The following is a 13,006-nucleotide window of genomic DNA, read 5'->3' as shown; positions in this document are numbered from 1 at the left end:
TATTATAAAAATAAAAAAAATAAACTCATATATGTATTATTTAACAATTTTAATTATGATGTCAGTGAATTATTTAGAAATAAATTTTAAATTTTGTAAACTAATCATCAATAAAATTTAAATTTAAATATAAGTATGTCATTTTTTGAAATTTAAAAAATAAATAGAAATAAAATTTAAATTTAATTGCCTGACAAATTTAAGAATGAATAAAAAAATAATTTTAGTCCGTATGCAATACAATATTTTTACTTTTATTCTCTATTTATTTATTATTTTATTGTTTGAATATGGAAAATAGGCAACTCATGCAATCCATCTCACGAAAATAATGGCTCTCCCGAAATATCGCGAACGTGGAAGGGCAATTTCGTCAAGTAGTATTTCAAAAACAAAACAAACGCATCAGAAACTCCTTCACCCAATTTCAACCCTTCTTCTTCTTCTTCTTCTTCTTCCTATCTCTTCGTCTTTCTAAACATAAATAAGCTTTCAATCTCAGACCTCTCTGCTCTTCATCGTATTCTTATTTTAGTGAGATTCTTTTTGTATATTTATATATACACAAGTATACAGAATCATAGACGAAATATATATTTATATATATATATATAGAGAGAGAGAGAGAGAGAGAGAGAAACAGAGAGAGACAGTATGGATGTTTGGCTGCGTAGCTATGGAGGTTCGAATCTCCTGATGTTGATGTTGATAATCTTCGGTTTCTTTAATTCTGTTGCATACGCTTCTTTCAACGTCACTACCATCCGTTTCAACGAAGGCTACTCGCCTCTGTTTGGCGACGGAAACCTTGTTCGCTCTCCAGACGGAAAATCCGTTCGCCTTCTTCTCGATCGCTTCACCGGTAATTTTCTGAAATTTCTGTTTATGAGTGAGTACGTGTTCGAATTTCTGCGGTTTGATTTTTGTGTGTGTGTGTGTGTGTGTGTTTTGCTCTGGTTTTTTAATTGATTTTTCAGGCTCTGGATTCATTTCGTCGAAGATGTATAAACATGGATTCTTCAGCGCGAGAATCAAATTGCCATCCGATTACACCGCTGGCATCGTTGTAGCCTTCTACGTAAGTAGCGATGGATGAAGTTTTGTTTAATCATGCCTTAATTGTTTGGTTGCTGAGAAAAGTTAAAAGCCGCGAATATTGAATAAAGAAAGTTTTACCCGAATTTCGGTCAAACAGAAGTCGTAACCGTTGAATTATTTAATCGAACAGAGAAACTGAAAAACGTATTCATTTATTGTGAGCAAATGAATGAGAACTTTTCTTATGATGTGAATGAGAACTTTTCTTTCATCCTCCTCCATGATTGCTTGTGATGATCGCCGTGAATTTTGGTTCATTTTTCGCCCATAACAGACCTCGAACGGTGACGTATTCGAGAAGAGTCACGACGAGTTGGACTTCGAGTTTTTAGGGAACATTGAAGGAAAACCATGGAGGTTTCAGACCAATCTATATGGAAATGGAAGCACGAACCGGGGTCGCGAGGAGCGGTATCGGCTATGGTTCGACCCGACCAAGGAGTTCCACCAATACGGCATTCTATGGACCGCTCACAATGTCATGTAAGTACTTAAATTAACTTTCGAATTCATTTTCATTTTTAACTTTATTTCTTTATTTATTTATATTTTGAGCTAATACACTTTATTCTGTATTTTTAAAAGTTGTTTATTAGGAATTTTAAAATTATAATCAATTAAAAATAAGGGTAGATATTGAGAGCCTAAGCCGAGGGTAATGGAACGAAACGGAAATTGGAAAAGTTCAATTGCGTGTGGAATTTGATGGATGGTTGGTTTGGTTCCACCATGATTGAACGGTCACTAATGGAGATAGGTACGACTTATTTTCATTTCAGTTTTTCCTGAATCGTTGCGTCCAGAAATTTCATTATTTCAGTTTTCATTTTAGGAATTGATTATAGGAATGGGGAGTGAGAGAGACGAATGAAAGTTTTTTTTTTTTCAAAACAGAAAGTGGTTGACTCCAACGATTTATTTTCTTAGCTAAATTATAAAATAAAAAAAATATACACACACATTGAAAATTAAACGGATTATCAAAAGAGGGTTCTGAAGAATTTTCTAGTTCATAGACTAAACTATTTAATTTACTTTTAAAATTTATTTAATTTAGTTCTTTAAAAAAGAATCCATCATCATAGAAGTTCAACATGGTACTTTTATTCTTATGCTGGTGTCTTTTTTTGTTGTTATTATTATTATTATTATATGGAAATTATAGGGCTAAGGAATCATTTTAGGAATAATTGAAGTGAAAATTCCTGTTAGAATCGTGAATTTATTAATAGGGACTTCAAATTAAGTAATTGGGTCAGTTTCTTGTAGCATATGATAGAATGAAAGGAAAACAGTGGGAACTGCATTGCACAAAGTCAGAGTTAGGCTTTAAACTACTTTTCGTTCTTTTTAGTGAAAGGCCGAAACAAAACTTGTGAACAAAGCTACAATTTGGATCACATGGCAAAAAAGTAAACACTACCCATTCACAAATCACAACGGGTATATCCATGTGATGCCTCTGGTTTGCTTTAAACTAAAGACTTGGATGAGCATTTCTGTTTGGGGTCCACCACTTTGATTTGACTCTTAATTTTCCTTTCATTTTGCTCCCTAATTATCATTCCTCCCCCTTTCCCTCTCTTCAAGCATGATTCTTTCTTTCTATGATAGTAAGTTTGGTTTATTCTGAATTAATTTTGCATCCATTTGAAAAAACCATTTTATCTTTTAACTGTCCAGTTTAACTTTAAAGAAATAAACTCACTTACCAATAATTTTATTTATCCTGTCTCTAAATTTTGGTTGAAACATATAATATGTTTCAAAAACTTGAATTAGTTAATCTAATTTCAAATGTCCAAATTTAATTTCTATATTTCTTTTTTAGATTTTACATTGACGAAGTCCCCATTAGAGAAGTGGTGAGAAATGAGGCAATGGGTGGAGATTACCCTACAAAGCCAATGTCCTTGTACGCTACAATTTGGGACGCCAGCAATTGGGCAACTTCAGGAGGCAAATACAAAGTCAACTATAAATATGCACCCTTTGTTTCTGAATTAAAGGACCTCGTTTTGGATGGTTGTGCTTCTGATCCCATCCAGGAGGTTCTAGAAGCTTCTGACTGCACTGAGCACAACGCCCACCTCAACGTTCAAGACTTTGTCACTGTGACACCCGAGCGCCGTGCCGCAATGCGCAACTTTCGCCAACATTTCATGTACTATTCGTACTGTTATGATATACTTCGATATCCCATCCCGCCACCAGAATGTGTCATTATCCCCTCCGAGCAGCGGCGTTTCAAGGACACTGGAAGGCTGAAGTTTGGGGGTAGCCATCGCCGTCGCTCGAAGAGGCGAGGCAGAAACCCAAGTGTTTCCACGGATAACCAATCTAGTATGTAACTTGTATTCACAGGCTATAAAACATTCCTTACTTCGTCTGATAACATTGTGTATTTTTGTCCAAAAGCACAATAAAATGAATCTATTGGTTTAATTTTTAATAATGTTTTAACTTTTTGTTCTGATTTTGATGTCTTGACAGGCAGTCTAGTATTTTCATGTTCAAAGAGTAAGAATGAGAGTTTATCGCTTATTAATTCAATTAATAAGCAATGATTTTGGGATATTGTGATAAAAATGTTCCTTCAACAACTTCAGAGCAAAAACAAAGTTGAGATTTGAGCACCTTCGACTGAATGAGCTAAGCCAAAAGGTATCAACTAATAATACAAATTGAACATAATAATTCTTGAAGCATATAATATAAACATGAAAATGTGTGAACATATACACTTTAGAAATAAAGTACGAATAACCTCTATGAGTCCTTTAGTAAGAGATATGAAAGATCTATACATTCCCAAGAGAGACCAAGTATTCGAAGTGCTTCAATGTCGATTGAAACGGCACGTGCTTAGGGTGGGATATAGGCTGGTAATTTGGCAGAATCCATCGAGACATCGATGAGTGAAAGAATTCGGTTTTCGCTTACAGTACATGTACTAATTGAATGACAGTGTTGTCCTGTGGTATGCAAAACTATGTCCTAACCTGCATTATGTAGAACAAGATGGAATGATAAATTGTACAAAAATCAAAGGAAAAATTCATCTTTAGGCAGTTTTTGTGATCTTGTGAGGGGTTTGGCTTGAGGAAAAGAATAAACTTCTAGGGAGGATGAGAGATCTAGTGACAAGGTTTGGGAGTTGGCAAGGCTTAGTGTCTCTTTTATGGACTAGAGTCCCTTTGTGTAGCTTTTGAGACTTTTCCAAGTAGACTTGTTTGTTCTATGTCCTGTGTTTTCTTGTTTGTTCTTCAATGAAAGTTCGGTTTCATACCAAATTAAAAAAGAAAAAAGGTACAAAAGTCGATGTAGAAGTTGGTGATGAAAACGATTTTCCTATCATATTTCAAGATTTCCAGAGAATATCAGTAGTTAATTCAATTGTGTTCTTGGAAATAAAAATTTGAAGTACCTGATTACCAAATGAATTGATGTTGAAAAATGATTGCAAATGACTACCAAGGTTGTGACAAAGAAACATCCGCAGTTGAAGCTCCTAGTCCTTGTTTGCCGGAGATAGCCATTTTGAGCACATTGTATTGCATGGCCACAGAATCAAACAGTGCCTTTGAGTATGCCTCCCAAACCTGCCAAAGAAATCGACCTGTTCGGTGAGAAACAACCCTGATATAATCCTAATATTGTTCTTTCGACATCACAAAAACACGATAAATGGAGCTTGAATAGTTTTCCATGCGCTTTCTATAGTCTTCTTGGTTGACCAGTGATTTGTAATATTTGATATAACTTCATTGACCTTGAACAATTCCTTTGTATTCAGCTGAAAGTAGTTAGTGACAGTTTGTGCAGAGTTGTCATTGCTTCCCATTCGACTTTTGTACAAAAGAAATAATTTCTTGTGATCTTCAGTTATTCAACTTCCAAAAATGAAAACAAAAGCCATTGTAATTGTGCTAATATACGACTACATTGACACAGTTCCGCATAGAAAAATTTAACACTTGGAAGCAAGCTTGAAGTTTAGGGATAGAATTATTTATTTCCAATATCTATCTCTCACTCTTTTAGATTTAATAGTATAATTCGCTTAGAAAATTTGTAGTAGTACACCTAGCACAATATGTTACTAGCTCTCACACTTTAAAAATTTAAAGATCAGACAGACCTCAGGACTTTTGTGGGTAGCAGCAATTTCGTCGAAGCTGATTTCAGGAGCCACAGACAAACCCGCCCCATTGAAGGCAATCACTCTTTTTTCTCCTAATTCAATTTCGACCTGGAAAAATGCAGAAGAGTTAGTAAATGAAAAAATAATCATATTAGAAATGAATAAAAGGGATAAATATACCTGTGAGGGAGGGGGCATGATGTCATAACATAATAAAGCAAGGGGAAACAAATGCCCAGGAACATCCGAATGTTGAATTAGCCTTCTCATGTTGTCCACTGAAGAAGCATCAAAGGGTGCCTGATCCTCTAATATCAGTACGAACTACTTTGTTCTTATAAAAAAATTTGAACATTATTTTCAAAGACATAAAATGAACTAAAAGAGATTCGAGCACACATGAAATGATGAGTAAAGTGTTAAAAATGGAGTAGAGAACAGGCTTTTACTGGTCATTTTTACTACAAGAAATAAATCAATTTAAAGAATGAGATGTACAAAATGGGGAGGTCTCAAGTTCCAAAGGAGTAGAATAAAACTCTCCAATTCAAGATAATGTGTGAAGGGGAACAATTACAAAGTTTCTACTGACCTGGCACTCCAAGGAGGAGGCCACAGAACTATGATACCCCACATCTCATTCACTCCTTAATATTGTGAAAATCTTCTAACCAAGACTGGCCAAAAAGTTTCCTCGACTGTATTCAACCACAAAACAATCCCCTTATGTTAAAAAAAGAACAGCCAACAGAATTTCGAAAATGTCTTTTAACAGTTGAGGGAAGGCCAAGTGGATATTGAAGACGTCCAGTAGCTTCAATCAAAATGACTTGCTGGTCTCCAAAGTGAGTTGCTATCATTCATAAAGTTGTAAGCTTATGACCTTATTCAGTTAAGAGAATTTCCAGCTTGAAACTCCAATTTTGTTAGTTTGTTTAAATTTTTATAGGTGTCAAACATTCTCTTGTACCACATCATCGTAATTGATCATATTACAAACAGTACAGTCCACTAGAACATTTTCAGCCATGAGCACACCACTAGATTCAGCTACAGTTCAGTATTTCCCTTTCTATTGTTATTTTTATGTTATGTGCATGAAACCAGAAAACCGTTGCACTAACCACTGACAAGAATAAAAACACTATTTGAAAACACTTGAAAACTAAATAAATGATAAAAATTGATTACTGCAACAAGAAACTAGATATGCATGTATATTCGTCTTTACTCAAGGTATAGAGAACTTACTGGGTACCATTCTCCAGTCGAAGGATCCGGCCGGTCCCTACCACCACTGGGTGCAATCCATATTAGTTGTGATCCACCTCTACATAAAATTTATCGGTAATGAAAGCTTATAAATGGAAAATAGGAGAGAACATTGTGAGGCTTATTTAGAATCTACAACTTCACGACAGGTAAAACCCAGCAAAGAAAATCAACATTTTTTCCCTCAGCTGTTAACATGGTATAGGTACCTTAAGAGTAAAGCCATCTCCTTAAGACTTCGTGTGTTTGCTTTCCTTTTTGTTTCTGTGAGCTCAGGAATATCGAACATGTGCTTTTTTGAATAAACACAAATAAGATTCCTAAATAATGCATTTGAAAATTGAGTTGATCTCGTTAAACAATAAGATCTTAATAATCAAAAAAATAGCAAGGAAAAATATATTCGAACCTTCCAATGCTGAAGGGCTTGCAAAGAGGGTCTGCAAGAACTCTATCCCCTGCCACAAAGATCTGCAAGACAGAAATAACACTCATTTAAATTCCCTCTAAACTTTTAACTTGAATTTAGGAAAGAAGAATAATAGTTTGAATATCTTTTAGATAGTGGCTAGGGTTTCTAAAGACCACTGAGGATTGTTTCTCTGATATCAACTTGAATTTAGGGAAGAAGAATAGTATTGTATTACTTCTTACACATAAAACAACTAAAAAGTCATCTTACTTAGAAGATAGATCATCAACCAATAAGAAAAGAAGTAGGACATGAGAAATGTATACATAATACAAAATCAATATCACAAAAGATATAAAAGAAAATCCAACATTTTAGCTTAACACTGTTGGCATATACTGAAAAGAAATAGGCCTACCGTGTTTTCTGCAATATATGGGTTTGTCTTTTCAAGCAACAATGAAATGATAGCTGGATCTGCTTCAGTCTGATGATTTGATATCAAGACAACATTGTGACCCTGAAATGAATGTCATGAACAATAAGAGGCTTTTAATATAGCAACAAAGTGGAAGAAATAAAGTTTTAGAAGTCACAAAAGAGAAACAAGACATGAACTAAGAAGAGTGCTAGGAATATGCATATCAAGACATGAACGATATGCAGACTTGTGCCAATCGTGGGCCACAATCAAATTTAAAGCACAAAAAGAAAAAGGAAAGAGAAAAATCAATATATTTAAAAGCTGTTAGATTTTTTGATACTTGGATATGGCAATTAAAGAATCAAGAGATTTGAACGTGAAAGTTTAACTAGTGAGGGAGATTTATGACTTATCTTCGCATTATTGAGATTATAAATAAAACTTAAGCAATGATCAGTAAAACTAGCCCAATTTCATCACATAATAAAGAGGAAGTTGTAAATAGATACCTGCTGAAGCTTCTCTTCTATATCCTTGAAAAGAGAAAGGTTACCAACGAATGAATTTCTGCATAAAATTGTCTATAAAGCTTCAGGAAAGAGGTCAAACAAACAGGAAAAAAGCAGACGGTTAAGTTAAAAAATAACTTAAATTGATAATAGAGAAGACTGCTTTCACTATCAACAGTTGCATCGATCTTTAAATTGTTCATAAAACTTTTATCAGAACATGTTTTCATTTGATCACAAAAACAGCCCAGATTAGGAAAATAAATAATAATAATAAAATAAAAAATAAAAAAAAAGTGGCATATATCACAAGAAAAAATAATTGACGAAAATTAACAGCCTGTGATGGCATCTAAAATAACATGCAGTTTCTTGTAACGAGTGTAAACAGTGGACCAAAACAGATCCGATAAGGATTGTAAGACCAAATTTCCAGCTTACCCAAAATCAATCAATGGCCGTATATAGTTCTGGCCAAAAATGTAGTAATCAAAAGGCTCTCGAATTGCTTTGTGGTGTGATGAGAAGACAAAAGGATCCTGAAATATTACTGCTATGTCTCAGACAAGTGGTCATTCAGTTGCTTTCTTAAAAGCTTTGACATATGTAAGTTGATACGAAATTAAGTATTACCTCCACATCCAACAATATGCGATCTAATGCAACAGTCATGTTAGATAGAACAATTTCATCTGCCTTTGGATTTCCACTCTCAATAACCTGAAAATAAAGGATACTCAATAAATACTTTAAAATGCACGATGGCATAGAACCAAAGATAGTAAACTTAGAGAACTCTTGTATTGGCAAAGCTAAAATCCTTGGTCAGTGAGTCCAAGGACAAAGACAAGGCCGCTTGAGTCATGTTGTCTTTATAAGCAATTCTAGTTTTACAATTAAGGCGCACGGTGTTGCAATACTTCTTTGAGAGGACATGGACAGAACGTAGACATTCCAGTCCCATCCCTTCACTGTATGATCCACACCTAAATTTCATTTTCTAAGGATTTGTGCGCTTCAAACAATTATTGCATCTTTATTATGAGAACATTCTACCGGTTTTAGACAGACTTCACAAAAATAAATTAAACTGTAAAATTTAATCCGTAAGATAAAGAAGGTTATATCCCAGACCTAGTACGAGAAATTTAAAGCTGAAGAACATGGAGTAGAGTACAGTAGGTCAAAAAATTTAAGAGGTTAAGTTACAAAGAACCAACCGATATAACTTCTAATCAAGAATATAAAGGCCTTAATAATATGAGTAGACTCTCATGTAGATCTTTATAGGAGGGGGTTCTACCCCCGCCCTTGGGCGTTTCTTGATTTTGGTTAATGAAAGCACCTTATGTCTCTTATTAAAATAATAATAATAAGTAAATAATAGGAGTAGGTGTTCTAGTTATCTTAGGTGTTCTAGTTATCTTAAATGACACACGTACAATCTGCCTCCTTACAATAGCTGTATTCATGTAGCTCATCAGTTTGTTCTCAATGCAAACTATAATCATTTCCAATGGTACTTGTTGGAATTAGACTCCTCTAACAACTAGAATTACAAAATTAAGGCATGGAAACTTTGAAATTAATCAATGTGGCAATGAATTCCTTTAAAATTAATCAAGATATCCAAAAGAATACTGCAAATAAACAAAATTAGAATAAAGAACTTTTATTTCAATGCTAATAGCGATGATGGCCCTCTCTATTTCATTAGTCTACGCTCCAGATTACTAGGTACAAGTCAAAAGCAAAGATCAAAATAAATAAGATAATGAAAACAAGTGAATATGATAGATTGGAAGAATGCCCATCAAACAAAATAATACATCTGAAGGATGTATTAAGGAAAAAAAAACAACAAAGATTGAGAGAGAATTTTTACAGCATTTCTATAATTCTGATACAATTCTTCCATTCCTGCAGCAACATTTGGAGGCAGCTTTCCAGCTTCTATTTCCTTCTTGATGCAGGAGAGCAACTCTGCAGATAAGATAAATCAACATCGTGCATATTGCCTTTCAAGATGGTTTTTTTAAATTAAAAAAAAAAAAAGTGTTTTACTCAAAAATACAACAAGAAACACAAGTCTAAAAAAGCAATATTGGTGTCTGATACGTAAAACAAGAATTTGTGGCGACAAAAAAAAAACAATCAAATGAAAGGATTAAACATCCTCATAAACTACGACTAGAAAATCATGATAAACATGAGGGTAGTCGTACACATCCCAAAATTTAAAGCAGTTCTCTCTCTGATCAGGAAGAATGCGCCGTCCCTCAAACACAAAATTCCAGTATTACAACTACGTGGTTCTATAACACAGAGGGTGGGAGGGGGTATCATTGCCTCGGACTAATAACTTAAACAAAGTACACTATCAAATCTGAAATATCCCAAGACAAGGCACAGGAAGGATGGTGGATGCTGACAAGTGACAACACCCAAATGAGGGACAAGAAGACAATAAAGGATCGAATAAAAGTTTTTTTTTTTTTTTTTTTTTTCCGGTGCAAATGTAAGAAATAGTCTTCCCCAGCTCACTGAAATCCCTTTTTCCTTTTAAAGAATAGACACCTCAGGCACCACAAAATCTGAAACGAAATTGGACCAAACATCAAGGAGTGAACTGAAGTACATTAGAATCCTATGAATGGATCTAGTGGAAGTTCACTCATAATCATGGGAGACTGCTGCAGCTTTTACGAACCGCTTTCTAATTATTTTCCCTTTCGCAATCCAATCATAACAACAATAACACCATGTTACAATTATATAACTACAGTAAGATGAAGGGAAAAGAAAGCAACACACACTCAAACACATAAGAGTTCTTCGCATTCCTGTGAAATCACAAGAAGCTCAACAGAAAGCAGGGAGCGCCAAAAAGGAAGGACGGAACAAACAAACAAAACAAAACGAAACAAAACAAAACAAAACAAAACAACCCAACCCAACCCAGCAAACAAATCACCATCCCATGAATGCCACCTTACAAACACAAAAGAAAAAGGAAAAAAAAAAAACGGAGAAGAAGGCATACCTTCTTCAGAGCGAACATCGAGAAATTTGCGGGAGTGAGCCGGCTCATTCCGTCTTTCATGACCGGAGCTAGCAGCAGCAGCGGTGGCAGCACTCTGGGCGGAGTCCTTATCCTGGACAAGCTCCGCCATTGCTCTGGAAGCGGAAAACCGAAGCGAGCACGAGGAGGCAAGCTTGGGAGGTCCGAATTGCAGAGAAAGGGGAAGGAGCTTGAGAGAAGAGGAGGAGGGAGGAAGAGAAACCCTAGAGAAGGAGAGAAAAATGGAGGTCGTGGAGGAGAAAGGAGGAGCTGATGGAAGAGTAGAAGAAGAAGAGAGGATAAACATAGTAAGAGGAAAATGGAGATAATAAGTGGAGGAGGAGAAGTCGTACGTACTGATCCAGAGGGCGTTATAAAGAACAATCGAAACGAAACGAAACGAAACGAAACACAAGTATTGGTGCGGAAGAGGATTGGGTGGAACCTGGAATTAACTCATTTTTCCCCTGTTTCCCGCACGTGCGTTTCAAAACGACGTCGGATAATTTAAGGGAATTCGGATAGAGGGCAAACGAAGGAAGATTCTATTTTCTTTTTCCTTTTTCCTTTTTCGCTGTTCCAGTTTGACGGCGTATAAATAAATGCGGATCTTTATAGTTGCAAGCTCATTTTCTTTAATTTTAAAATCGCAATAATTTTTAAAAATTTTAATTTTGTCTTTTAACTGATTCTTTAATTAAGCTTATCTCATCTTGCTATTTTTAAATATTCAGAAACCAATAAGTTTAGTAGAATTACGTCTTTTGAATATTATTGAAAGTTTTAAAATAATATTTATCAGAATAGGTATTTATTGAAAAGAGAGAAAAAAACTTATTCAACATAAACCCCCATAAACCCCTTAACAGCACAGATTACCAGAAGAAAAGCTAATGGACGTTGGATGATAAAGTCACGCATCTGCTAATTTAGAAAATGATCATAATTTATAATCAATAAATACTTGGTATGAGACATTTTGGAGAAGTTCAAAAAAAGTCATGAGAGTTTATGCTCAAAGTGGACAATATCATACCAATATGAGGAGTCGTGTTCGTCTAATATGATATAAGAGTCATGCCCTAAACTTAATCATGCCAATAAATTGGTAAATCCTCAAATGGCGAACAAATGACTCTAAAAGAAAAGGAGTCAAGTCTCGATTAAGGGGAGACGTACTTTGTTCGAAAGGGAGGTGTTGGACGATGAAAGTCCCTCATCGGCTACGGCTAATTTAAGGAATGATAATGGGTTTATAATCAAGCAATACTATCTTCATTGGTATGAGGCATTTTGGGGAAACCCAAAGCAAGACTATGAGAATTCATGCTCAAAGTGAACAATATCGTACCATGTAGAGAGTCGTGTACATCTAACGATGGACTTTTTTTTTTCATTATTTTATTACTGGACTTCCATTTTTAGAGTATTATTTTAGTTCCACGTTTTAGAGTAAGTGGATAAGCTTTGCTATTATTTTGAAATAATCTGAATGCGATGATAAATTCAATGCACATTCATCTCTTAAGAAAGGCTACGCATATGAGAAAAATACTATCTACTAATAAACAAAGGCAACTGTTAAAAAATAAATAAATAAACAGAGTTGAGTATTTAAAAATTATAATTATTATGATAAAACAAAAATATATCAAGTTGGTGTTGTAGAGCCTAAATAAATAAAGGGGACCATGTTTGAAGAAGTTGGTTTTAATTAAATTTTTGGAACCTAATGTAAGTGTGAGAATTAAACTTTTTTAAAAATATAAAGAAAAGTGTTGAGATAATGCCATCAGATTAGGCAAGTGAATTTGAGGGTATAAAATGTATCTATCATATATAATTTTTGAGATAATAGTAGAGATTAATTATGCCTTGCCTCAGCCATCAAATTATCATACTTCTAACATAAATTTATATGAAGCAAGATAATTTTACCCACTCCAGGATTTCTCTAGGAATTAAAATATGCATGGGGTGTTATCGAGATTATGAGAGCGTTTTTCTGTTTTAAAAAAACAAAATCAATATATATATATATATATATATATATATATATATATATTTTTTTTTTTTTTTTTTTTTT

General features: G+C 34.4%; 2 protein-coding genes across 7 annotated transcripts in view; one reads left to right on the top strand and one right to left on the bottom strand.

Annotated features, from left to right (window-relative positions):
• Positions 1–413: 413 nt before the first annotated feature.
• Positions 414–3,550, top strand: LOC111491143 (probable xyloglucan endotransglucosylase/hydrolase protein 30). Its single transcript, XM_023139916.1, has 4 exons — positions 414–862; positions 978–1,078; positions 1,373–1,581; positions 2,930–3,550. The coding sequence occupies exons 1-4, from the start codon at positions 655–657 to the stop codon at positions 3,447–3,449; spliced, it is 1,038 nt and encodes a 345-aa protein (XP_022995684.1). The 5' UTR covers positions 414–654; the 3' UTR covers positions 3,450–3,550.
• Positions 3,551–3,681: 131 nt separating this feature from the next.
• LOC111491142 (glycerol-3-phosphate acyltransferase, chloroplastic) overlaps positions 3,682–13,006 on the bottom strand; it is a 13,312-nt gene continuing 3,987 nt past the window's right edge. For 5 of the 6 annotated variants that reach the window (XM_023139915.1, XM_023139910.1, XM_023139911.1 and 2 more), the window contains 13 exons: positions 10,903–11,190; positions 9,745–9,842; positions 8,493–8,579; positions 8,301–8,398; positions 7,860–7,917; positions 7,345–7,446; positions 6,924–6,985; positions 6,724–6,834; positions 6,494–6,572; positions 5,423–5,542; positions 5,239–5,350; positions 4,526–4,702; positions 3,682–4,100 (listed from right to left, as the gene is read on the bottom strand). In XM_023139915.1, the coding sequence (XP_022995683.1) occupies positions 4,569–4,702; positions 5,239–5,350; positions 5,423–5,542; positions 6,494–6,572; positions 6,724–6,834; positions 6,924–6,985; positions 7,345–7,446; positions 7,860–7,917; positions 8,301–8,398; positions 8,493–8,579; positions 9,745–9,842; positions 10,903–11,032 (1,191 nt within the window). In that variant the 5' untranslated portion in view covers positions 11,033–11,190 and the 3' untranslated portion in view covers positions 3,682–4,100; positions 4,526–4,568. Of the gene's footprint in view, positions 4,101–4,525; positions 4,703–5,238; positions 5,351–5,422; positions 5,543–6,493; positions 6,573–6,723; positions 6,835–6,923; positions 6,986–7,344; positions 7,447–7,859; positions 7,918–8,300; positions 8,399–8,492; positions 8,580–9,744; positions 9,843–10,902; positions 11,619–13,006 lie in introns of those variants that run through there. The other variant, XM_023139909.1, reaches the window with a different exon arrangement.

The sequence above is a fragment of the Cucurbita maxima genome, unplaced genomic scaffold (assembly GCF_002738345.1).
Source record: "Cucurbita maxima cultivar Rimu unplaced genomic scaffold, Cmax_1.0 Cma_Scf00016, whole genome shotgun sequence".
Classification (NCBI taxonomy): domain Eukaryota; kingdom Viridiplantae; phylum Streptophyta; class Magnoliopsida; order Cucurbitales; family Cucurbitaceae; genus Cucurbita; species Cucurbita maxima.
This window is presented reverse-complemented; position numbering and strand designations above follow the sequence as displayed.